At 45.2% G+C, this 26,924-nt stretch overlaps 1 protein-coding gene across 5 annotated transcripts in view; it reads left to right on the forward strand.

The window, feature by feature from the left end:
- Window positions 1-17,320, forward strand: part of ZNF776 (zinc finger protein 776) — a 39,337-nt gene extending 22,017 nt beyond the window's left edge. For 2 of the 5 annotated variants that reach the window (XM_017952764.3, XM_031659331.1), the window contains 2 exons: window positions 10,029-10,155; window positions 12,484-17,320. In XM_017952764.3, coding sequence (XP_017808253.2) covers window positions 10,029-10,155; window positions 12,484-13,880 — 1,524 coding nt within the window. In that variant the 3' untranslated portion in view covers window positions 13,881-17,320. Of the gene's footprint in view, window positions 1-5,108; window positions 5,696-10,028; window positions 10,156-12,483 lie in introns of those variants that run through there. The other 3 variants (XR_002519071.2, XM_003916228.5, XM_009195472.4) reach the window with 3 other exon arrangements.
- Window positions 17,321-26,924: the final 9,604 nt, after the last annotated feature.

Below are 26,924 nucleotides of genomic sequence, written 5' to 3' on the forward strand. Positions count from 1 at the left end.
GAAAACAAAACTGCATATCTGTAGGCAAAGTCTAACCGTATTGTATTGTATTGTATTGTATTGTACTGTATTGTATTTTTTTGAGATGGAGTCTCACTCTGTCACCCAAGCTGGAATGCAGTGGTGCAATCTCAGCTCACTGCAACCTCCGCCTCCCGAGTTTAATCAATTCTTTTGTCTGAGCCTCCCGAGTAGCTGGGACTACAGGTGCATGCCACCATGCCTGGCAATTTTTTTGTATTTTTAGTAGAGACAGGGTTTCACCATGTTAGCCAGGATGGTCTCGATCTCCTGACCTTGTGATCCACCCGCCTCAGGCTCCCAAAGTGCTGAGATTACAGACGTGAGCCACCACACCCAGCTATTATTTATTTATTTATTTTTTTTTGAGATGAGGTCTTGCTCTGTCGTCCAGGCTGGTGTTCAGTGGCACGATCTCGGCTCACTGCAACCTCTACCTCCTGGATTCAAGCAATTCTCCTGCCTCAGCCTCCTGAGTGGCTGGGATTATAGGCACCTGCCACCACACCCAGTTAATTTTTGTATTTTTAGTAGAGATGGGGTTGTACCATGTTGGCTAGGCTGGTCTCAAACTCCTGACCTCAAGTAATCCACTTGCCATGGCCTCCCAAAGTGCTGGGATTACAGGCATGAGCCACTGCGCCTGGCCTAGTTTATTTTTGGTGCAAGGTTTTTTTCAGTGCCTCTTTGCCAGTCAGAAACTTCTGTGGCTGAGGGGGCTTCTACTTATTTGTTCCTGTTGCCTCACTTTGACCCACAGCTACTGGGCTGGTCTGGCCCTGCTGCCACTTCCTGTTGCATGGGGTGGTCGCCTGGCACCAGCAGAGGACAGGAGTGCTCCTGCCTTACAGCTTCTTTTGCACCCACTGTTTGGCAGGTCCCAGGTTCTTGTCCCATGTCGAAGTAGAATGAGGTTACCTGGACAACTGAAGGATGAGAAGGGTGGAGAAGAGTTTTTATTGAATGATGAAACAGCTCTCAGCAGAAAGTGAACCCCAAGTGGGTGGCCCCTACCTGAAGTAGACCTCCCCACTCGAAGGTAGGCAGTTCCCCAGTGTGGCAGAGTCCTGGACTTGTATGGGTTCAGAATGGGAGAGTGTATGCTGATTGGTTTGTGAGTATGCAAAAAAGGTTAAAACAAAGTCACGACTCAGAGGTGGGCACAACAGTGTAAATAACCAATTAGGGAAGGGTACGCATATGTAAAATAGGTGAAGGGTGGGGAACAGAGGAAAGTGTGCCAGACAGGAAGAAAGGTTCTCAATCTGGTCCATGGATTTATCCTGGATTGTAGCTAGGCTTTAAACTGTCTTTGGCTTGAAGGTCTGGTTTCACCAGGAATCTGCCCCTGTCTGCCTAGGATTTGTCTACCTGCTGCTGCTATCATTTTAGCTAAGATTAACAACTTTTATAGGACTATAGTGGAACACACAACACAGAATAACAAACATATGTGCAGACACAAGTATTATAGTGCAAACCTTGGCTTCTCTGTGTATGTTTACATTTCTGCCTACCTTAAATATCTGCTTTATTGTTTCTATCCACACTGGTATTGCTCAATACTCTCAAGAATGAAGACGAATCTCATTTTAGAGACAAAACTATCAGAGTGATAATCCTAATCAGGTACTGGTCTTAATTCTATCTCTCCTTAGATATCACTACTAAAAGTTTTATCAAGATTTAATTTTTAAAATTTTATTTATTTATTTATTTTATTTATTTTTACCATCCACTAATGTTACAACAGCTCTATTTCTATTTTCTTTTTCTTTTCTTTTCTTTTTTTTTTGAAACAGAGTTTTGCCCTTGCTGCCTAGGTTGGAGTGCAGTGACGTGATCTCGGCTCACTGCAACCTCCGCCTCCTGGGTTCAAGCAATTCTCCTACCTCAGGCTCCTGAGTAACTGGGATTACAGGTGTGCGCCACCATGCCTGGCTAATTTTTGTGTTTTTAGTAGAGACAGGGTTTCACCATGTTGGCCAAGCTGGTCTCGAACTCCTGACCTCGTGATCCATCCATCTCGGCCTCTCAAAGTGCTGGGATTACAGGCGTGAGCCACAACGCCTGGCCTTTTTTCCTTTTTTAGAGGCAGGGTCTGGTTCTGGTACCCAGGTTGGAGCGCTGTGACCCTCTCTCCCTGGGCTCCTAAGCATTGGATTTACAGGCATGAGCCACCGCCCCTGGCCTCAACAGATCTATTTCTGTCACCACCATTAAATCAAATCACTACGTAATTATTCTATAATTCTAAAAATTTTTTATTTTTATTTTTATTTTTTATTTCTTCTAAAAAAAAAAGAAGGAATACATGTGCAGAATGTGCAGGTTTGTTACATAGGTATCTTCTCTTTTGTTGTTGTTGTTTTTTGTTAAGGTGGAGTCTCACTCTGTTGCCCAGGCTGGAGTGCAGTGGAGCGATCTCAGCTCACTGCAACCTCCACCTCCCGGGTTCAAGGGATTCTCCTGCCTCAGCCTCTAGCTGGGATGACAGGTGCACGCTATCACGCCCGGCTAATTTTTGGTTTTGTTTTGTTTTGTTTTTGAGATGGAGTCTCACTCTGTCACCCAGGCTGGAGGACAGTAGTGTAATCTCGGCTCACTGCAACCTCTGCCTCCCAGGTTCAAGTGATTCTCCTGCCTCAGCCTCCCAAGTAGCTGAGACTACAGGCATGCACCACCATGCCTAGCTAATTTTTGTATTTTTAGTACAGACAGGTTTCATTATGTTGGCCAGGCTGATCTTGAACTCCTGACCTTTGGATCCACCTGGTTCAACCTCCCAAAGTGATAGTTGTTTTTTTTTTTTTTTTTTTTTTGAGGCAGGGGAGTCCTGCAGCTCCTATGCTGGAGTGCAGTGGCGGGATCGGCTCACTGCAGCTCCCGCCTCACGAGGTTCCCGCCATTCCACTCCTGCCTCCCAGCCTCCTGGTGCTTCTGGGACTACAGAAGCCGCCACCCGCGACCAGCTAGTTTTTGTATTTTTAGTAGAGGCGAGTTTCACGTGTTGTAGGATGGTCTCGATCTCCTGACCTCGTGATCCTCCGTCTAGGCCTCCCAAAGTGCTGGGATTACAGGGGTTTGAGCCACAGCGCCCGGACTTTTTTTTTTTTTTTTTTTGAGACGGAGTCTGGCTCTGTGGCCCAGGCTGGAGTGCAGTGGCTCGATCTCAGCTCACTTCAAGCTCCGCCTCCCGGGTTTACGCCATTCTCCTGCCTCAGCCTCCCAGTAGCTGGGACTACAGAGCCCGCCACCTCACCCAGCTAGTTTTTTGTATTATTTAGTAGAGACGGGGTTTCACCATGTTAGCCAGGATGGTCTCGATCTCCTCACCCGCCTGTCTCGGCCTCCCAAAGTGCTGGGATTACAGGCTTGAGCCACCACGCCCGGCCAGTGGTAAGTTTACAAGAATTTTTGTATTTTTAGTAGACACAGGGTTTCTCCATGTTGGCCAGGCTGTTCTGAAACTCTTGACCTCAAATGATCCACCCACCTCAGCCTCTCAAAGTGCTGGGATTATAGACCTAAGCCACCATGCCAGGTCTTTTTTTTTTTTCTTTTTTCTTTTTTTTTTTTTTGAGATGGAGTTTTGCTCTTATTGCCCAGGCTGAGTGCTATGGCCTGATCTCAGCTCACTGCAACCTCTACCTTCCCGGTTTAAGTGATTCTCCTGCCTCAGCCTCCCGAGTAGCTGGGATTACAGGCATGCACCACCATGCCTGGCTAATTTTGTGTTTTAATCGAGACAGGGTTTCTCCATGTTGGTCAGGCTGGTCTGGAACTCCCGACCTCAGGTGATCCACTCACTTTGGCCTCCCAAAGTGCTGGGATTACAGGTGTGAGCCACTGCACCTGGCCATTTTTAAAAATTATTATTTTTTTTTCACTTTTTTTTTTTTTTTGAGACAGAGTGTCTGTCTTCCAGGCTGGAATACAGTGGCAGTATCTTGGCTCACTGCAACCTTCACCTCCCAGGTTCAAGTGATTCTCCTGCCTCAGCTGGGATTACAGGCGCTGTTACCATGCCCAGCTAATTTTTGGATTTTTAGTAGAGGTGGGGTTTCACCATGTTGGCCAGGCTGGTCTCAAACTCCTGACCTCAAGGGATCCTCCCACCTCAGCCTACCAAAGTGCTAGGATTACAGTCCTGAGCCACTGCACCTGGCCAACATAGTCATTCTTAAAAGAGTTTTGGAATTTATATTTTACAACTGTATTCCTAACATAATGTTAATTCATTATGCAAAACACTCCTTGCAATGGAAACAGAAATAAAGAATAGCCACTTCACAGCAATAACATGAACTCCTGGATTTAAGACACAACCAATATCAACAGGTGGAGAGCATCTTCTGCATACGTGCTCCGCCTTTGAAAACTGCAGCCATTTATCACTACCAAATAGCATTTCTTCCATTGGTCTTCTTGTAAGATTGATAAATCTTAGATAAATTAATCCAGAATTAACTGAATGTAAGTTAGAATCTCAAGCAAGGGATACTAAGTAGATAAAAGTGTTGCTCAATGTACTGGATACTATGATTGATTTTATAGGCAGGAGAGTTGTTTTCTGTGGGAATCACAGACAAGAGATTCAGCATGTATTCCTACTTTAGGCAACACAACATTTCTCCTTTATCTTCCTTTTCTTGTCCTATCTGGATTAGTTCTCTCTTGTCCCTGACAGACTGAGAAATTGACTCTAATGCCTCAGAGTGCATTCATGTGAATTTATAACACAATAATGTTTATCAGCCTTTGCTCCCAGTGCAGGGATTTTGCGACTGAAAGACTGTTCAAAACATGATAATTTGGATTTTTAGTCTTTGGTGGCATCCTAAATAATAAGTTTAACATCAGAGATCTCGAGTTCCCCAAAATCTAAAATAATATTTTTTCAAATACTTGAGTGATCAGTTACAGACGCTAATCTCCAAAAGTCTCAATACGGGTTCTAAGGCTAGATGAGACTATCCTCTACCCCACAAGAACGCGCAGTTTAAGGACAGACCGCTGAGGTAGAGCTGGGCCTTTCCTGCAAGTAAGTGAATATGGTGGTAGGTACCTGCAAGTAAGTGAATATGATGGTAGGGTATACCTGACAGCATAGTTTGACAGGGGACATAGACTTTCAAGGAGAGAATAGACATGAAATAGACACATGCGGAAGTATAGTCAAATTGAGGGAAGATGACACTTAAGCCAGAGTGATGCTTATTCACCGCTCTGTGCAATCAAGCGCCTCTGAGAAGCGCTTTCTTTACCGCCTGGGAACCGTCTTGGAACCTGAGGAAACTACATAACCCAGAAATCTCTGCGTCGAATGACAGCGCGTCAGAGCCAATGAATGCTCAAAATAAAGGCGTTTCCGCGGAAACAACGTAAAGGTGGGACTTCCGGCATCCTCTACTAGCGGCCATTTTGATTGGTGTTGGATGTATTTTCCCGTAAGAGCCCGCGGGTTGCTGGGGCGTGTAGAAGGTGGAGAGGAGACGTTGTCCTGACTGCACAGAGGCTGCTCTGCAGTTCCTTAAAGGCGCTAGGCGTGACCTGCGCCAAGGCCGAGATCGGGATCATCGTGCCCGGGTACCTGCCCTGCTCGCCCTCTGCTTTCAACCCGCTTTCTCCACCCAGTCAGATGGCGGCGGCCGCGCTGAGGCCCACGGCTCAGGTAATTGTGGCGTCTTCCGTGCCTTCAGGTCACCTCATCTTTACCTAAGTCCAAAAGCAGAGAGGAAGCGGCGCCTGCCCAAGGCTCTACAGCCTGAACCCGGCGTCGGGACACAGGCGCTTACGTGATGGGCCCCCGTTTTTAACACCCGCGGGATGCGCTGAGGAGAGCGACAGGCACAGGGACTGGTGCAGGCAAAGGCCTGAAGATGAACTGAGCCGAGAGGATCGGAACCTAGGGTCCACAGGCACCTGTCGGGAGCAAAGTGTGAGGCAGAGCTCCTCCCGGAAGAGCAGGCTGGGGACTGTGTATTCACCCTGGGAACGCTAGAAGCCATGGACAGCTTCCAACAAAGGAAGGGCAAGATAAAAGTCCAGGCTTTAAAGGTTTCCCAAAGTCCAGCCAAAAAAAGAACACAGAGGCCGGGCGCGGTGGCTCACGCCTGTAATCCAAGCACTTTCGGAGGCCGAGGCGGGCGGATCACGAGGTCAGGAGATCGAGACTATCCTGGCTAACACGGTGAAACCCCGTCTCTACTAAAAATACAAAAAATTAGCCGAGCGTGGTGGTGCGCGCCTGTAGTCCCAGCTACTCGGAGGCTGAGGCAGGAGAATGGCGTAAACCCGGGAGGCGGAGCTTGCAGTGAGCTGAGATCGGGCCACTGCACTCCAGCCTGGGCGACAGAGCGACAGAGCAAGACGACAGAGCGAGACTCCGTCTCAAAAAAAAAAAAACAGGGCATGACTTTCGCGCCCTGGGAGGTTGAATTCTTGTTCAACCTCTATAGCTCACATAGGTGCTAAGAGATGACATTTTGTACTGAGGCGCTCAGTTCAGCCAATCAACCCGCGTTTACCTGGTTACAGGGCCAAGAAAGGGTTCAGGGAGGCCAGAGCTTATCAAATCTCATCAGGGACACATTCTTGTAGCTTGTACCTCTCCTCACAGGAACTCCTGGCTGCAGAAGCACTTGCAGAACCTCCACTGGGAAGCGGAGGATGTTATTCCCTCACTGGCCCTAACTCCTATCCACATGCTCTTTAGATTGGGATGTCCTGGGACTGTTGGGTACCTGTTTTTTGTTTTTTTTTTTTAAGTTTTTCGATCTGGGACCCCTGGAGGAACCTTAAACCCAGGATCCTAAGTCTGTGACACAGGATATATGGTGGTATTCCCATTTCTGTCAACCAGTATAAACATACTTGGAAGGTTAACCCAGGAGTTAGTACCAGGATGTGAAATACTTAGAGGTGAAACTGACCAGAGGGAAGAGGTGATGTTGCCACAATTTCATCTGGCTGTAGTCTCCTCTGGCTCTACAATGAACAGACTGTGGGGTTGAGAGAGGAGGAAATAAGATGAGAGTTGAGGCTTTTGCCATAATCCAAGTGAGGATTAACAGACTAAGATTCATGGCTAAGGAGATGTGGGTGGATTCAAAGTTGATATTTTGTAACAAGCATCTAGGTTTCCTAATACACAAAGAAAGGGCATGAAGAGAGCAATCAGGAGCCCAAGGTTTTTGGTCTTAGCCGCTGTAGCTGTGGAAGCTGCATCAGCTGAGATGAGCATGTTGGTAGTAAACATAATTAGAATATTATGCAGATATCAAGATGACTGTTTTGGCCGTGTGAAAAGTCAGAGACAAATAAGTGTAGGCATCAATTGGGTATGGACATGCAGGTTGGGGTATCTGGGAAGGGATTGACACTGGAGACATCTAATATATGGTAGCTAATGTGTATGCTATGGTGAGTGAGCCATGGGTCACAATAAGGAGAGCACACTTCAGATTCTGGTGGTAAATCTTTTAGGGGACCAGAAAGCAGTGGTTGAAAGATGAGGACTGCATCTGTTGCTTGGGTCCCTGGGTAATGTTATTGGGCTTCCTAAACACTGGAGAGGTAGGTAAGTGACCGTGATGGTAGGGTATACCTGTCAGCATGATTTGACAGGGGACATAGACTTTCAAGGAGAGAATAGACATGAAATAGATACATGCAGAAGTATAGTCAAATTGAGGGAAGATGACACTTAGGCCACAGTGGTGCTTATTCACCACTCTGCAATCAAGATTTGAGATGATTTTGGTAGTGTGTAGGGGGTTTCATTACGTGTGCTGAATATGCTCAGGGAGAAATGTGGTCATCTGTGACAGTAGGTCCTGGGCCTTAAATGGATTAAAAACAGGACTTTTTTTTTTTTTTTTTTTTTTTTGAGAGGAAGTCTTGCTCTGTCACCCGGACTGGTGTATAGTGGCGCAATCTTGGCTCACTACGACTTCTACCTCCCAGGTTCAAGTGATTCTCCTGCCTCAGCCTCCCGGTAGCTGAGAATACAGGCGCGTGCCACCACGTCCCGCTAATTTTTTTTTGTATTTTTAGTAGAGACGGGATTTCACCATATTGGCCAGGCTGGTCTCAAACTCCTGACCTCATGATCCACCCGCCTCGGCCTCCCAAAGTGCTAGGATTACAGGAGTGAGCCACCGTGCCTGTCCAGGACTGTTTTTTTTTTTGTTGTTGTTGTTTGTTCTTTGTTTTTTTGAGATGAAGTCTCACTCTTGTTCCCCAGGCTGGAGTGCAGTGGCACGATCTCGGCTCACTGAACATCCGCCTCCTGGGCTCAAGCGATTCTCCTGCCTCCCGAGTAGCTGGGATTACAGGTGCGCACCACCACACCCAGCTAGTTTTTTGTGTTTTAAGTGGAGATGGGGTTTCACCATGTTGGCCAGGCTGGTCTCGAATTCCTGACCTCAGGTGATCCACCCACCTCAGCCTCCCAAAGTGCTAGGATTACAGGCATGAGCCAGCGCACCTGGCCAGGACTGGTCTTTAAATGGCAATGGTATTAGGTGAATGGAAGTTGGTCTGTGTTGCTGAAGGGTAAGCCATTGCAGCACAGAAGTGGAATAAGACCATGGATATCTGAAGTTACATGTGGTTTTGTGTGGCTGTGCAGTAATGCAGGGAGGCATTCATAGAATTATTAGGCACTACCACTGCTAATGGGAACAATGGTCATTTTGTGTTATTATTGGATCCTGTTTGAATATGTGAAGCATACTTGATGCTGTCAGCCATATTGTGGTATAAAGCCAAAAATGGAGGCCCAGTGTGATGTGCCACCTTGACATCTAGTGATATTGGTATGACCTGAAATGACCTGAGAGCCAATTCACTTCCCACTAGGCTCTTTTAGATAATAATCAACATGGCCTAATAATCCTTTTATTAGGGAGACCAGGCAGAATTCCTGGTTCTTATACTTTGTAGTGAGTTTCAATTTTATCCTTACCCACAGTGTTATTCAAACAAGCCAGTTGCATCCTCCCAAGGGATTCAGGGGTCATCACACCCTCTTCATTTTAAAAGCTTGCATACCATAGTTTCTGGTTATGCACTCTTATCCATAGTGCAGTGCAACCCCTATGTGGTCCTCCATGGTGAGGGATGTCCTCTTCTAGACTTTGAGTGTATTTGATTTGTAAACATATTCATAGCACCTGTCTAGTGTTTGATGTCATGTGTTTGATCATTAATATAACTGTAAGGTGAAAATCCCACCCTTATTGGTAGAAGGAAGAAGAGGATATAAACATACTTTAACTTGTGGGGAGGCAGAGGCCAATGTGGGAGGCAGTTTGGTGGGGGTGGCCATGGGCATGTGTCTATGCAATCTAAAGAATGATATGTATTTTGGCCTAGCACAGTGGCTCATGCCTGTAATCCCGGCACATTGGGAGGCTGAGGTGGGTGAATCACTTGAGCTTAGGATTTTGAGACCAACCTGGGCAACATGGTGAAACCTTCTCTCTACCAAAAAAAGAAAAAATTATCCGCGCACGGTGACGTGCACCTGTAGTCTCGTCTACTGGGGAGGCTAAGGCCAGAGAATTACTTGAGCCCAGGAGACAGAGGTTGCATTGAGCTGAGATCACATCATTGCACTCCAGCAACGGGAGTGAAACGCTATCTCAAAAAAAAAAAAAAAGAAAAAAAAAAGGAATGATGTGTATTTAGAGAAGGAGTATGTCTGATAGACCGAGGATGCTTCATTGGGATTTACATGACTTCATCTCTAGCAGGGGCATTGGCTCTCAGAAGGTATGGACTGCTTTATGTCAGCACCAAAACATAGAAACCTATTGGTTCCCCCACTTCTTGTTGCTGATGGCTGTACTCCATGGCCATGTGAGCCCATGAGAAGATAGTGACACCAGTGGGCCTAGTTTCTCCTTGTAGTTTAGGACCTTGGGAGGAGGAAGGGCAAAGGTGGATAAGTGGATGAGCATATGGAGTGTTTGTGGTTTCATCTATCGTCATCATGGCAGGGCACTGTGACCTTTGAAGATGTGGCTGTGAACTTTTCCCAGGAGGAATGGAGTCTCCTTAGTGAGGCTCAGAGATGCCTTTATCATGACGTGATGCTGGAGAACCTGGCACTTATATCTTCTCTAGGTAAGGCACTCACACTCTTCTCTGTGACCTCAGCTAGTGTCTGCCCGTCCCCATCTTTTTCCCCATGGCAAGACTGTTTTCCTCACTTCACGAGCCTGGGCACAGGTTCCTCTCTTAGTTCCCTGGGTAGGTTCTGTGGTAGGTAGGACTGAGGTGTGTGCATTGCCCTCTCTTCTCCTTGAGCAGCCCCAACACCTGCTTTGCTGCAAGCTCCCAGAGAAGGAGCTTTACATGCACCATAATGCATCCCACCTTGCTTGCCCTCTGGCTGTTGAGTAATTTTTCCGGATCGGAGACTGGTATGCTCAGGTTCTGCTTCCTTGCTCTAGGTGACATTTATTCATGACTACCTGTGCTAGGAATTCCTCCCATCATTGATGTTCTCAATACTTACTTGCACCATAGGCTGTTCTTGCAAGACCCTCCTTATAAATTATCTTGTTTGTTTTGTTTTGTTCTGTTTTGTTTTCAGAGACAGTCTTACTCTGTCACCCAGGCTGGAGTGCAGTAGTGCTATCATAGCTCACTGTAGCCTCAATCTCCCAGGCTCAAGCAATCCTCCTTCCTCAGCCTCTGGAGTAACTGGGACTAGAGGCTTCTGCCACCACATCCACTAATTTTTATTTTTATTTTTAATAGAGATGAGGTCTGGCTGTATTGCCTAGACTGCTCTCTGACTGCTGACCCCATGTGATCCTCCCACCTCATCCTCCCAAAGTGCCGAGATTACAAGCATGAGCCAGTGTGCCCTGACCATTTTTTTTTTTTTTTTTTTTTTTTTCCCCAGACAGGGTTTCATTGTCATCCAGGCTGCAGTCTACTGATGCAATCATGGCTCACTTCATTCTCAACCTTCTGGGCTCAAGTAATCCTTCCACCTGACTCCTAAGTAGCTGGGACTACAGGAGCATGCCACCCTGCCTAACTAATTTTTGTTCATTTTTTGTTTTGTTTTGTTTTGTTTTTGAGATGGAGTCTTGCTCTGTCACCCAGGCTGGAGTGCAGTGGTGCGATCTCGGCTCACTGCAACCTCTGCTTCCTGGGTTCATGCCATTCTCCTGCCTCAGCCTCCCCAGCAGCTGGGACTACAGGCGTACGCTGCCATGTCTAGCTAAGTTTTTTGTATTTTTAGTAGAGATGGGGTTTCACCATGTTAGCCAGGATGGTCTCGATCTCCTGACCTCGTGATCCGCCTGCCTCGGGCTCCCAAAGTGCTGGGATTATAGGCGTGAGCTACCGCACCCGGCCTTGTTTGTTTGTTTTGTAGAGATGGTGTCTCATTATGTTACCCAGGTTGGTCTTGAACTCCTAGGGTCAAGCAGTCCTCCCAGTTTGGCCTCCCCGAGTGCTGGGATTATAGGTGTGAGCCACTGCACCTGGCCAAAAATTCTCTTTGTAATATTTAGTTTTCTTTCCTATGGGCTATGATGTGCTGATTTTTTCTGAACTATTGGCTGTTCTTTTCTCTTGTCTTTCTCTTATTCTTTATGTCATCCATTTCCCATGTAAATTCCATGTGTATCTTTGCAGTGGGACTGAGAGTTCTCAGTGATGCAGAAGTTGCAGCTAAACCCAGGCTCATGATGGGCCCAGAGGGAGGCCACCTCTGAGGAGTAACACCCTGGAGTAAGATACAACATTAGGGATTTAGGAAAGTCATACTAGAAGCTCTCCGATTTCACAAGTATTTACCTAGCAACATGACTAGCCATATGCTGTTTCTGTCTTCCCCATTCTTGAGGGTTTCAGACTTCACCGTTCTATACCCTGTCACTTCTACTCTGATGCCAGCCCAGGACTAATCTTCACATCTCTGGATCCCACCTGTCACCCATTTTTCTCACATTTCCATCTGCAGCGGACTCCAATACTGGCATATCAGTTTTGTATTAGAAAGTGTGTACACATTGCTAAGCCATACCTGACCAACAGCTGCTTTGTTGTACTCATATTTTCATGTGACACACAAACAGGTGTATCTAACAGAGGTATTACTCCATGGAAATAATTGCAGAAACAGAATGTTGCCTTTAAGTTGAAGATAAGTCTTCTTCCAATTACTGGGTTAGAATGGTTATAGAATGGAGGGGGCCACATGATGTGAAGGAACCAACAATACATGCACTACAGGAAGTAGAGGCAAGGTCTACAATTCCTTCCTGTGAAAACATCTAAAGGACCTTCATAAAGCATGTGGATGCTATATAAAAGGATGTGTATAGGCCTAAGTAAATATAAATACAACAAAGCAGCCATTGATCAGGTATGGCTTAGTAATACTTTCCTTCAGAAGTACCTTGCATTTTACCAGCATTTTATTTCTTTTAGGTTGTTGGTATGGAGCAAAAGACGAGACACCTTCTAAGCAGACCCTTTCTATACAACAAGAGTCCCCACTCAGGACACATTGGACAGGTGTATGTACCAAGAAGGTCCACCTCTGGGGAATGTGTGGCCCTCTCCTGGGAGATATCTTACACCAGGGAACACAACACAATCAGAAATTGAATGGGTTTGGGGCACGTGAAAAAACATTGGATGACGATGCAAACCATCATCAAGAACAGAAGCGGCACATAGGAGAGAAATCGTACAGAAGCAATGCCAAGGGAACATCATTTGTAAAGAACTATAAATTCCATGTGTCACATGAGCCATTTATCTTTCATGAGGTTGGGAAAGACTTTTTGTCCAGCTTGAGATTACTCCAACAAGAGGACATTCACGCTTCAGGGAAGTCAAACTTTGAAACTAAGCATGGGATACCCCTTCAAGGTGGAAAAACTCATTACATCTGTGGAGAGTCCACAGTACCCTTCAGCAACAAACACTCACTTGTCCTTCACCAGAGACTTCTCCCTGGAGAAGGACCTTATGTATGCAGTGATTCTGGGAGATTCACTAGCAAAAGTAATAGTTTCAATAATCACCAGAGAGTTCACACTGGAAAAAGACCTTATCAGTGTGGACAGTGTGATGAATCATTTTGGTATAAGGCCCACCTCACTGAACACCAGAGAGTTCACACTGGAGAAAGACCTTATGAGTGTGGAGAATGTGATAAATCTTTTAGTCATAAGCACAGTCTTGTTGACCATCAGCGAGTTCACACTGGAGAAAGACCTTATGAATGTAATGAATGTGGGAAATCTTTTAGCCATAAGCGCAGCCTTGTTCACCACCAGCGAGTTCACACTGGAGAAAGACCTTATCAGTGTGGAGAATGTGGGAAATCATTTAATCACAAGTGCAACCTCATTCAGCATCAGCGAGTTCACACTGGAGAAAGGCCTTTTGAGTGTACGGCATGTGGGAAGTTATTTAGGAGCAACTCCCACCTAAAGGAACACCAGAGAGTTCACACTGGAGAAAGACCCTATGAGTGTAAAGAATGTAGGAAGTCATTTAGGTACAAGTCACACCTCACTGAACACCAGAGAGTTCACACCGGAGAAAGGCCATACGAGTGTAGAGAATGTGGGAAATGTTTTCATCAAAAGGGCAGTCTCATTCAACATCAGCAGATCCACTCTGGAGAAAGGCCACATGAGTGTGGAGAATGTGGGAAATGTTTTCATCAAAAGGGCAGTCTCATTCGACATCAGCAAATTCACTCTGGAGAAAGGCCACATGAGTGTGGAGAATGTGGAAAGTGTTTTCGTCAGAAGGGAAACCTCATTAAACATCAACGAGTTCACACAGGAGAAAGACATCATGAATGTTGAAAATTTGGCAAATCTGTTGGTTAAAAGGGCACCCTCATTCACCATTCGTGAGATCACACTGGAAAGTGCTTATGAGTGTGGAGAATGTGCAAAATCATCTAACCAAAAGGTTGGCCTCATTCAACAATAGCAAGATCACACTCGGGAAAGGCTTTGTGAGTGTAGAGAAGGTATGAAATCCTGTACATAGAAGTTTTGCCTCACTAAATACCAGAGGGATCACACTGGAGAAAGACCCTATAGTTATGGGGAATTTGGGAAATTACTTAACAAGAAGTCCCACCTCACTGAACACTACTCAGTTCACAGTTGAGAAAGGCCATATGACTGTAAGGAATTTGTGAAATTATTTAGCCAGAAAAGCTGCATTACTATTCATCAGAGAATTTACAATGGAGAAAGGCCATATAAATGTATAATAAATGTGAGAAATCATTTCCGTACAGCTCTGTGCTTCATGTTCATAAGAATTCACACTGGACAAAGCCTTATGAGAGCAGCGAGTAGAAAATCCTTTGTGGGAAAACTCTGGTCTCATTAAACACAGGAGAGTTCATACTAGAGAAAGGCCTCAACAGTGTAGCAAATGTGGAAAGACATTTACCAGAAGCTCTGCCCTGCAAGTTCACACTAGAGAAAGCCCTTCTCAGTGAAGTAAATTTGGAAAATTGATTAGTCAAACCTCTATGCTCCTTCAAGATCAGAGTTCACACCGGATCAAGGCTCTATGGTGTGACAAATGTGGCACATTCTTTGTCTAAATGTCTAACTTTATTATGCACAGACAAGCTCCTGCTGTGGAAGTGCCTTTTGAGTGCAGAGAATTTGATGAAGGCGTCACTCTTCTTTCATTGGATACCAGAATGTTGACAGGAGAAAAATAACATAGGTGTGTGGGAATATTACTTCTTGTCCAGTGTAACTGTGGGAGAGAGCCCTTATGAGGACGCCATCAACCTATATTGAATGTCATATGTCCAATAGCTGCATAAATTCCAGGTATACTGAAGCTGTATTGCATTTCTCATCTTGCGTATGTCCTTGCCAGATTTATTGCATTCTTAGGTCTCTGGCAAAAGCCATTTCACCTCTACCACTTGGCAGGTACCTACAGTGCATCACTCATGCACTCCATCATATTCCAGAAAAAAAGTTGAAGTTTTCTCCCATTCAGCAGTGGGATTTTTGAGTAGCCTCTGTACTCATTCCTTTCTCATTTCTCTATGAGGAGTTGGGTCATGGACCTGACTCAGTTTTGGCCTAGAGCAGAAGTGTCCAATCTTTTGGCTTTTTTGGTCCACATTGGAAGAATTGTCTTGTGCCACGTATAAAATACATTGACACTAATGATAGCTGATGAATTAAAAAAAAAAAAAATCACACAAAACCCCTCATAATGTTTTAAGAAAGTTTACAAATTTGTGTTGGGCTGCATTCAAAGCTGCCCTGAGATAATGCGGCCCACAAGCTGTGGCTTGGACAAGCTTGGCCTAGAGAATTTTTCTGATTACCTGACAAGATGGGCTGTCTTTCCTAGGAATCTCATGATTCTCACGATTCTCACGATTCTTAAGATGGAATTTTCTAGCCTCTAACTCACCAACCCAAGTACAAGCTGCCTCACCAACCCAAGTACAAGCTGCCTCTCATTGTTCTAGTTTCTGCTATGATGCAGTCCTTATTTAAGCTTCCTTCAATCTTGGGAATTGTGTTGACTGTATTGTGTGAATTGTATATTTACTGCATTGTGTGGCTTAGATACAACATGGTTCTGGTACCATGAAAGTTTGTTGGGATTACTAAACTGTGTGACTCTTAGGGGACAGTATGAAGGCAGAATATAGCTCTACATTTGTGGCCTAGTTTGGATGGCTGCCTGAGGCCTCCAAAGAAAGACTTCAGGGCTTTGTGATCTTTATTTTTAGACCAAATATTGCAATATGTGTTTTCATAAATTAACCTGAGTAAGGGACAGTTTTTGTGACACACTTTGGTGCTTCTGAGAACAGCACAAAATTATTCTCTTGTTTATAAGGGATATTGCATTCTGCTCAGTACTGGTGAGGGAAATCTCTTCTCAAGTCCTATAGTGCATTCATGTGTCCTGAAGTCCAGAATTCTGTAGGATAGTGTCCTACATTATAAGCCTGGAGGAAGAAATCATAATTCTTTAATTTTTACTTTTTTAGGGACATGATGTCACTCTGAAACTCAGGCTGGAATACACTGGCATGGTCATACCTCACTGCGGCCTCAAACTGCTGGGCTCAAGTGATCCTCCTGCCTCAGCCTCCCGAGTACCTGAGATTAGCCCAGGTAATTTAAGAATTTTTTATAGAGATAGGGTTTTGCTATTTTACCCTGACTGATGTTCAACTCCTGGCCTCAACTAATCCTCTAGCATACGCCCTTGAAAGCACTAGGATTACAGGTGTGAGCCACCATGCCCAGTCCACAAATAATTTTTATAGAATTAGCATTTCTAGGTAGTAAAGCAGACTGCAACAGAATAGTTGGGATACACTTTTTTTAAAAAGGCATCCACAGTGATTCAGTCACTATGTCTGTGATGGATAAGCAGGTATAGAAATTTTCAGGACCTCCATAATTATGAATCTAGTGTAGCTTAGGTCATTGTCAGAGTAAATCTAAAGGTTTTGTGGATTTCTGTAGCCTATCTGGGCTGCTTATCAAAAAGCCATCCCTGAATTAGTAGGAGGAAGAGGATAGGGAGTCCAGTGATGTGGCCTTTGCAACCAGCCAGCATTCCAATTAGGTGGAAATTATCTTCCTGGCTCATAAGTATTTGGTATCACACAGGCTAGTTGCCCCCCTTAGGGCATGATGAGAGTTAGTAGAGTCAATGTAGAATCACATAACCTGTTTATCAAAAATAATGTTAAAAACAGATAGTTCTTTCAAATTATATTTTTAAAGCTGTTATAAGACTGGGCATGGTGACTTATGCCTGTTACCCCAACACCTTGGGAGTCCAAGGTGGGAGTATTGCTTGAGGTAAGGAGTTTGAGACTATCCTGGGTTCCATAATAAGACCCTGTCTCTTAAAAAATAAATAACTATCTTTCTCTCTGGCCTCTCCATCCTTCAGACAATCACTGAATTACAATATTTGCTTAACAGTAGATTAGTGTCAATTTTCTGGAATGTTACATGACTGATACAACATGTTTCCTCTTTTCATACCTGAGTGCTCTCCTGAGTCCTGTTTATTTTGATGCTCTTATTTTTTCTTTATTATTATTTTTATTTCACATAGCAGGGATGCATATTTTGACATTCATCAATCATGATATATGAGTAGTTCATTCTTTTTATCTTAGAATTTGACATGCTATGGAAATCACTATAAGAATTCATCTGCTTATGGATATGTTATTGCTTCTCATTTTTGTTAGGAATAAAACTGCTTGTTACACACATTTGAATGCAATTCTTCATATAGATAATGCTTCACTTCTCTTGTGTGAATGCCTTGGTGTGCTGTGCCCAACTCACATGGTAGGTGAATGTATACCCCTCTTCCAACCCCAGGCAGCACAGCTCCAAGAGAGACTCCTTCCCTCCACTTGAGGAGAGGAGAGGGAAGAATAAAGAAGACTTTGTCTTGGAACTTGGATACCAGCTCAGCTACAGTAGAATAGGGCACCAGGCTGAGGCCCCTATTCTAGGCCCTAGCTCTGAATGACATTTCTAGATATACCCTGGGCTAGAAGAGAACCCACTTCTTTGAAAAGGAGGATCCAGTCCTGGCAGGATCCATCACCTGCTGACTAAAGAGTCATTGGGCCCTGAATAATCAGCAGTAGTACACAGGCAGTACTCACCATGTGCCCCTGGTGAGACTCAGACATGCTGGCTTCGGGTGTGACCCAGCACATTCCCAGCTGTGATGGCTTTCAGGAATGACTCCTGCTTGAGAAAGGGGAAGGGTAAAGAAGACTTTGTCTTACAGCTTAGATACCAGTTTGACCACAGTAGGGTAGAGCACTGAGTAGGCTCTTAGGGTCCCTATTTCAGGTCTTGGCTCTTGGATGGCCAGAGGAAAGCCCACTGCCCTGAACAGTGTCCCAGTCCTGGCAGCACTCACCACAAGCTTACTGACAAGCCCTTGGGCCTTGAATGAACATCAGTGGTAGCCAGGCAGTGTCTCTCTTCATGATCCTCATGAGTCCCACAGTCCTGGACTGGTGAGGACCATGGGGAGAGACACCTCTGCTTGTGAAAACAGGAGGGAAGAGTGAGAAGGACTTTGTCTTATGGCTTGGGTGCCAGTTCACCTGCAGTAGAACACCAGATAGATTCCTAAGGTTTCCCACTATAGGCTCTGGCTCACAGATGGCTTCTGAATGTGCCTAGGATTGGGAGGGGCTTGCCACTCTGAAGGGAAGGAGATAAACCTAGCTGATTTTGCCCCCTGCTGATTGTAGAGTCCTAGGGCCTTGAACAAACAGGGAGTAGCCAGGGAAGTGGTCAGTATGAGTCTTGGGCAGCACCCAGTTTTCTGCTGGCTACAGGTCTGACCCCATATAGTCCCAGTGGTGGTGGCACAGGGGTACTTGTGTTACTCCTCCCCCAGCTAAAGGCAGCTCAGCACAAAGAAACTTTGGAAACCTGCCAGCAGGAGACTCCCTGACCCCCATGAACACTTGAGCGGGCAGGGAGAGCTGCTTAGAGAAGCGGTAGGGACAGAACTCCAGCCAGTGCAGAGCCCAGAGGGTTTGGGGTAGGAGTATCTCTAGTGGAGCACAGCCAGACACGCCCATATTTCGAGGCTCGCCTTGATTCCCTAATAGACTTTAGCCCTAGGGAAGTCAGACCTGATCAGTGCAGGGCATTCTTGCCGATGAGTTGGGGATGGTTGCCCCTGAGCACCCCTTGGTCAGCTGGCCTTTCCCAGGGTTCTAGCTTACCTACACCTGCTTGCAGTGTGACCCCTTGTGGGGGTATACATCATAGCTCTTGTGCTGGTGAACTGCAGCAGAGAAATCCCATAGTCATGCAGCAGCTCACCTGCACCTTCCCAAAACTGTGACCTCCCTGAGACACTTTGCCTGCACGAATTCACCTATGGCCACCCCCAACATTGTTTTGCCAGCATCTGTGCACGCGAGTAGACCTTGTCTTCTCTTTTCCACTAGCATGTGTGTGCATGTGCACCCTGTCACGCTACAGCTGCCAGTGTGAGCATACCTCATCCCCCCAACTTCTCGCGCACCACCATTGCTGTCAGAGCATTTGCGATCCCAGAGACTGCCAGCCCACACCTGCCAGCACCCCACCCCTGGACGAGCACAAAACTACACAGGGAGACCAGCAGACACACCCCATACAGCAGCAGCAGCTGCTACCCATGTGAATGCATGTACAGAGGGTACAAACAATTCTGTACCTGCCAGCACCCTGCCTCCATATTAACACCACTGCTGGTGTGAATGTGTACTGGGACATCAATGGAACCCCCTTCCCTACCCCCCCCCATGTTGTGCTGCCACCACCAACACAGTGAACACTCATGTGGAGGCTGGCACCCCTACACCCACCAGCACTCCATCGCAGCCAATAAACGTACACCACACCACTGCCATTGCTGCTGGCATGTGGGAACAATGATGGCTCCTGCTGCCACCACCCTAAGCACTGGGGCTGGCACTGCCCTTCAGAGTGTTGTTACCAGTAGTCTGGGAACAACTTAGACCCTCCAGCATGGCAGGTTTCTGATCTCCAGGGGCCATAGAACAAAGTTGGATGCCTGATACCAGGCCCTGTGTATTAGAGCATATAGTCTAGCAGTCCTGAGCTGAGCATTGGACCCCTAAAATGCTTCAGAAATTAAGGCAGTTGACTAGAGCCACACTATACCACAAACTCTCGAGGGCACCAAATAGGATAAAACAAAAAAAAAGTCCATCCAAAGATCAGCAACTTCAAAGATTGAAGAAACATCAGCCAACAAAGATGAGAAAGAACCAGGGCAAGAACTCTGGCAACTGAAAAAGCCAGAATGTCTTCTTATTTCAAAACAACCACACTAGTTCGCCAGCAGTAGTTCCTAACCAGACTGAGATGGCTGAAATAACATAAATAAAATTCAAAATATGGATAGGAATCAAGATCACTGACATACAGGAGAAAATCAAAAACTAATCCAAGGAATCTATTGATTGCAATAAAATAATACAGGAGCTGATAGACAAAATGGCCTTTATCAGAAAGAACCAGACTGACTTAATAGAGCTGAAAAATGCTCTACAAGAATTTCATAATGCAATCACAAGAATTAACTGCACTTTGGGAGGCCAAGGTGAACAAATCTCTTGAGGCCAGGAGGTTGAGACCAGCCTCTGACTAACATGGCAAAACCCTGTCTCTACTAAAAGAAAATAATAGAAAAAAATCAGCCAGGTGTGGTGGTATGTGCCTGTAGTCCCAGCTGTTTGGGAGGCTGAGGCATGAGAATCGCTTGAACCCAGGAGGCAGAGGTTGCAGTGAACAGAGATTGCACCACTGAACTCTAGCCTGGGCGACAGAGTGAGATTCCGTCTCAAAAATAAAAATTAAAAAAAAGAGAACGCTGAATATGGGATCCCAGTCTCTTTTGTCTTGTAGGATTTCTGCTGACAGGTCTGCTGTTAGCCTGACAGGGCTCCCTTCATAGGTGACCTGTCCCTTATATCTAGCTGCCTTTAATATTTTCTGTTTCATTTTGACCTAGAAGGATCTGATGACTATGTGTCTTGGGGATGGTCTTCTTTGTAGTATTTTACAGGGATTCTCTGCGTTTCCTGAATATTAATGTTGGCCTCCCTAGCGAGGTTGGGGAAATTTTCATGAATGATATCCTGAAATATGATTTCCAAGTTGCTTGGTTTCTCTCTCTGTCTCTCAGGCATGCCAAAGAGTCATAGGACACTTTATATAATCCCATATTTCTTGAAGATTTTGTTCATTCTTCTATATTATTTTCTCTTTTTCTTTTTCTTTTTTTTTTTTTTTTAAAGACAGAGTCTTGCTCTTGTCGCCCAGGCTGGAGTGTAATGGCGTGATCTCGGCTCACTACAACCTCTGCCTCCCTGGTTCAAGCAATTCTCCTGCCTCAGCCTCCCAAGTAGTTAGGATTACAGGCGCCTGCCACCATGCCCAGCTAATTTTTGTATTTTTAGCAGAGGCAGGATTTCGTCATGTTGGTCAGGCTGGTCTCAAACTCCTGACCTCTTGATCTGTCCACCTCGGCCTCCCAAAGTGCTGGAATTACAGGTGTCAACCACCGCGCCTGGCCTGTTTTTTATTTTCCCTGAGTTATTTCAGAGAGCCAGCCTTCATGCTCTGAGATTCTTTCCTCAACTTGGTCAATTCTGTTAATTCTTTTTTTTGAGGGGGGACAAAGTCTCAGTCATGAGGTCTGGATCAAGACCCCTTTTCTGGTAACAGTCTCAATTGTCTACAGACTTAGGTAAAATTTTAACGGCCACACCAGTACAGATAAAGGTGGCTCCAGATAAACCACTTCCCAATATTAAACAGTATTCATTGAAGCAGGAAACTATAAGCTGGGCATGGTCTTGCACACCTGTAGTTTCAGCCTCTGTAAGCAGACAGGGACGATATCCATGGATTTTAGGAATATAATCAACTTGAGCAATTAACCTGCTTTATAGCCTCCTCCCCTGCTGCCTTTACCTCTCCAAACCCTGGTTTGAATCCAATCACCTTGGTAGGTTAAAACAGCTCCTGACAGACCCCAAGTAATGTATAGATGAACCCAAATAAACTTTCCTTATTAACATGCTGATGTCTTTACTCTGGAAGGAGCTATAGCTTCATTACCATAACATGCTTTCTATGTGCTGGTATGATGACTCACTGCATCTGTGCAACTGGGACCCCAGTTCTACATGCAATGATGCACCTTCTCCCATCACCATTATACCATAAAACTCTCCTGTTACTTGTCCTCAGGGAGACACTGCTTTGGAGAATACTCCCAGTGTCCTCTTTACTTGAGCCAAGTAACAAAAGTATTGATCAAAACCTGTGTTCTCTGGCCGCGTGAGGTGGCTCATGCCTGTAATCCCAGCACTTTGGGAGGCTGAGGTGGACAGATCACCTGAGGTAAGGAGTTCAATACCAGCCTCGCCAACAACAACAAACCTCGCCTCTACTGAAAATACAAAAATTACCTGGGCATGGTGGTGGGTGCCTGTAATCCCAGCCTCGAAAAGCTGAGGCAGGAGATTCACTTGAATTGGGGAGGTGGAGGTTGCAGCAAATGGAGATTCCACCATTGCACTCCAGCCTGGGCAACGAGAGTGAAACTCCGTCTGAAAAAAACAAACAAAAAACCTGTGTTCTCATGGAAAGTCATTTGTTACGCACCAGGTGAATGAACCTGGTATTTTTCAGGTAATACTACTCAGGATGCTGAGGCAGGAGGATCCCTTGAGTCCAGGAATTTGAAGCCACCCTGGGCAACATAGGGAGACATCATCTCAAAACAAGAAGCTATAATAGGAATAAAACAAATAATCAAAGATTTCCTTGAAAAGGGATTGATTATCCCTTCCACCAGTCCTAATACTCCCATCTTCCTGACACAAAACCTCACAGGGAAGGATGAAGATTTGTACAAGATTTGAGAGCTATTTTTAATACTACTGTGATTCCTCATCAACCAGTAGTTCTAAGCCCCCACACTCTTTTATCCAGCGTACATGTAAACTGTGAATACCTTAACTGTTAATGATTTATGCAGTGCTTTTTAGGCATACCAATACACCCTAATAGTATTTGTTTGCCTTTACCTAGATTGGATATCAATATATCTGTACTGTTGTGCCTCAAGGTTATACCAAAGGCCCAACTTATTTTTCACACATATTAAAGACTGACCTAGCTTAGCTAAATTTCTCTTGTTATGCTTCTCCAATCTGCATAATTGTAAAAAGGACTCCTTGTACTTCCTGGAACAAAAAGCAAAAAGAGATCATTATCTACAGAAAAACTCCAGTTTTGCTTTACAAACTATCTACAAAAAAACTCCAGTTTTGCCTTACAGAACTAAAAGATTTGGAACATTTAATTCCTAAGGAGAAACCACATATACATCTGGATTGAGTAACTGGACTTCTTTGATACCCTACTCCAAAAAGTAAAAGACATCTCCGGCTGGGCACAGTGGCCCACACCTGTAATGCTAGTACTTTGGGAGGCCGAGGCGGATGGATCACCTGAGGTCAGGAGTTCGAGACCAGCCTGACCAACATGGAGAAACTCCGTCTCTACTAAAAATGCAAAATTAGCCAGGCGTGGTGGTGCATGCCTGTAATCCTATCTACTCAGGAGGCTGAGGCAGGAGAATTGTTTGAACCTGGGAGGCAGAGGTTGCAGTGAGCCGAGGTCTCAGCATTGCACTCCAGCCTGTGCAACAAGAGCAAAACTCCATCTAATATAAAAAAAAAAAAAAAAAAAAAAAAAAAGACAATTCAAGGGGATTTTAGGCTTTGGTGGCTACTGCCATAGCTGGATGTCCAATTTTTCTCTAATGCCACAGACTTTATATGCATTGTAGAAAGATCAACCTAATCTCATACATTGGACATCAGAAGGACAAATAATAAATAAAGAAAAATCTTACAAGCCCCCATTTTGGCCCATGCAAATTATTAGCTGCTGTTTTTCCTTTGTTTGTTTTTTGCAGTTTTTTGTTCGTGCAAGCTATGACAGTTCCCTTGGTGTTCTAACCCAAAAAACTGGAGAACAATGTAGGGCTATTGGTTATTACAGTCAGCAATTAGACTTTGTAGCACATGGGTGACCTCTTTATCTGAGGGTCATTTTTGCCACTGCCGTGCTCCTTACAATTACTCAGAAAATTGTAATAGTGGCTCCTCATTCTGTGGAAGCTCTTTTGAATTCACATAATACACAGCAATTTTCCGTTAATAGATTGGTTTCTTATGACATACTTATACTGTCTGCTTCATATGCTGCCCTCTCTATCTGTAATCCTCTTAATCCTGCAGTGCAACTTCCTGAAACAACAGATGAAATATTTCATCACTGTATTCTACTCACAGAAGAGCTGTTGGTGTCCAGACAGGATTTATAGGAGACATCATGTAAAAATGTTGATATTCTCTGGTTCACAGATGGATCAAATCTGAAGGATAAATTTTGAAAATACTGAGCAGGCTACAGCCTTGTGTCTCTTGTGGACATCAGAAAGAGCAATCCCACCAGGTGTGGTGGCTCACGCCTGTAATCCCAGCACTTTGGGAGGCTGAGGCGGGCAGATCACAAGTTCAGGAGTACAAGACCAGCCTGGCCAATATGGTGAAACCCCGTCTCTACTAAAAATACGAAAATTAGCCGGGCATGGTGGTGGGCGCCTGTAGTCCCAGCTACTCGGGAGGCTGAGGCAGGAAAATCGCTTCAACCTGGGAGACGGAGGTTGCAGTGAGCCTAGATTGCACAGTGCACTCCAACCTGGGCAACAGAGCAAGACTCTGTCTCCAAAAAAAAGATAAAGGGAAAAAAAGAGCAATCCCTTGCCTCAACTAAAATCAGCACAGCTAGCTGAATTAACAGCACTCACCAGTTTGTCAACTGGCCAAAAATCAAATGGATAATATTTATACTTAAAGGTATTATCTGTTGGTGTGGCTCATGACGTTGGGATGTTATGGAATCAGTGAGGCTTTGTTTTTTTTGTTTTGTTTTGTTTTTGTTTTTTTTGATACAGAGGCTTGTTCTGTTGCCCAGGCTGGAGTGCAGTGGCGCGCTCTGGGCTCACTGCAAGCTCCGCCTCCAAGGCTCACGCCATTCTCCTGCCTCAGCCCCCGGAGTAGCTGGGACTAGAGGCGCCCGCCACCAAGCCCAGCTAATTTTTTGTATTTTTAGTAGAGATGGGGTTTCACCGTGGTCTCGATCTCCTGACCTCGTGATCCGCCCACTTTGGCCTCCCAAAGTGCTGGGATTACAGGCGTGAGCCACTGCGCCCGGCCAATTTTTGTATTTTTAGTAGAGATGGGTTTCACCATGTTGGTCAGGCTGGTCTCAAACTCCTGACCTCATGATCCACCCGCCTCTGCCTCCCAAAGTGCTGGGATTACAAGCGTGAGCCACCACGCCTGGCCAGTGAGGTTACTTAACTTCCCCCAGATATCTAATTAAACATAGCTCTCAAGTTTCTGATATTTTAGAAGCCGTCGATTTAAAGAATGTGTTTTATTAACATTCCTGAGCATTCAAACTCACCTCTCCAAAGAATAAAAAAAAGTTATTTCGCAGATGCAGCAGCAAAAGACTGTCTTGACACCAATATCACATGAAACTATAAAGGTCACTACATTCCAAATAAGTGCCATTTAACAGGAACTCCAAGGGATTCAAAAAGAGGCTTCAGATAAGAAAAAGTAGATATGGCTAACAGAGGGGTAATGCTTTTCCCCCACTTACAAATTTTGGTGTGGACCCAACAGGAGACCCATCTTGCCTTTGAGATTTCAATTTCTTAGGGTCCAACATGTTTGTGAGCCAACTCACTGAAAATCTGAGAAAATGATTGCTTGGGGAAGAAATATTACTGGAAACCCTCACCTCCAATACCGAATAAGGTTTCCACTAAATACCCAACTTATACTAAACATAATCCAAGAAAGGTGTTTTTTGTTTTTGAAACGGAGCCTCACTCTCTCCTCTGTCGCCCCAGCTGGAGTGCAGTGGCACGATCTTGGCTCACTGCAACCTCCGCCTTATGGGTTCAAGTGATTCTCCTGCCTCAGCCTCCCGAGTACCTGGGATTACAGGCATGCGCCACCACGCCCAGCTAATTTTTCTATTTTTACTAGAGACGGGGTTTCACCATGTTGGTGAGGCTGGTCTAGAGCTCCTGACCTCGTGATCCGCGCCCCTCGGCCTCCCAAAGTGCTGGGATTACAGGCAAGAGCCACCGCACCCAGCCAACTTTTTAAGTATAGAAAATTTTACAGGTCGGGCGCTGTGCCAGGCGCCTGTAATCCCAGCTACTCAAGGGGCTGAGACAGGAAAATCGCTTGAACCCAAGAGTCGGAGGTTGCAGTGAGCCGAGATCGCACCAATGCACTCCAGCCTGGGTGACAAAGGAAGACTCCATCTCAAAAAAAAAAAGAGGTGGAGATTTCCCAGAACAGAGGTTCCCTCCCCCTTTTTAGACTATATAGGGTAACTTCCAAACATTGCCAGGGCATTGGTATACTGTCATGGCGCTGGTGGGAGTTAGCATGCTAATACATTATAATTAGCATATAATGAGCAGTGAAGATGACCAGAGGTCACTTTCATCACCATCTTGGTTTTGGTGCGTTTTAGCCAGCTTCTTTACTGCATCCTGTTTTATCAGCAGGGTCTTTGTGACCCACATCTTGTGCCAACCTCCTGTCTCATCCTGTGACTAAGACTGCCTAACCTGGGAATGCAGCCGAATAGTTCTCAGCCTTATTTTATCCAGACATTTTCAAGATGGAGTTGCTCTGATTCCAATGCCACTGACAATGATGAGCACTTGCCAGCAAAGAGGTGAACTCATGGATTTAAGGCACTTGAAATATCTCAGTGTAAAAGCACCCTGTGCATACAAACTCCATGTTTGAACACCGCAGCCATTGTCCTGTAACATAATAGATAATAGCATTTGTCTTATTCTCCCTTTGACGTTGATATCAGATTTCTAGAGGAATCTATAGGTTAAAGATATAGCATAAATAAAAGTGTTGCTAATGGGCTGAGCACGGTGGTTCACGCCTATAATCCTAGCATTTCGGTAGACCGTAGCAGGCGGATCATTTGAGGACGGAAGTTCGAGACCAGCCTGGCCAACATGAGGAAACCCTGTCTCTACTAAAAATACAAAAATTAGCCGGGTGTGGTGGCACACGCCTGTAATCCCAGGTACTCGGGTGGTTGAGGCACGAGAATCGCTTGAAGCCGGGAGGCATAGGCTGCAGTGAGCCAAGATCACACCACTGCACTCCAGCCTGAGTGACAGAG

Source organism: Papio anubis, chromosome 20, assembly GCF_008728515.1.
Source record: "Papio anubis isolate 15944 chromosome 20, Panubis1.0, whole genome shotgun sequence".
NCBI classification, from domain to species: Eukaryota; Metazoa; Chordata; class Mammalia; order Primates; family Cercopithecidae; genus Papio; species Papio anubis.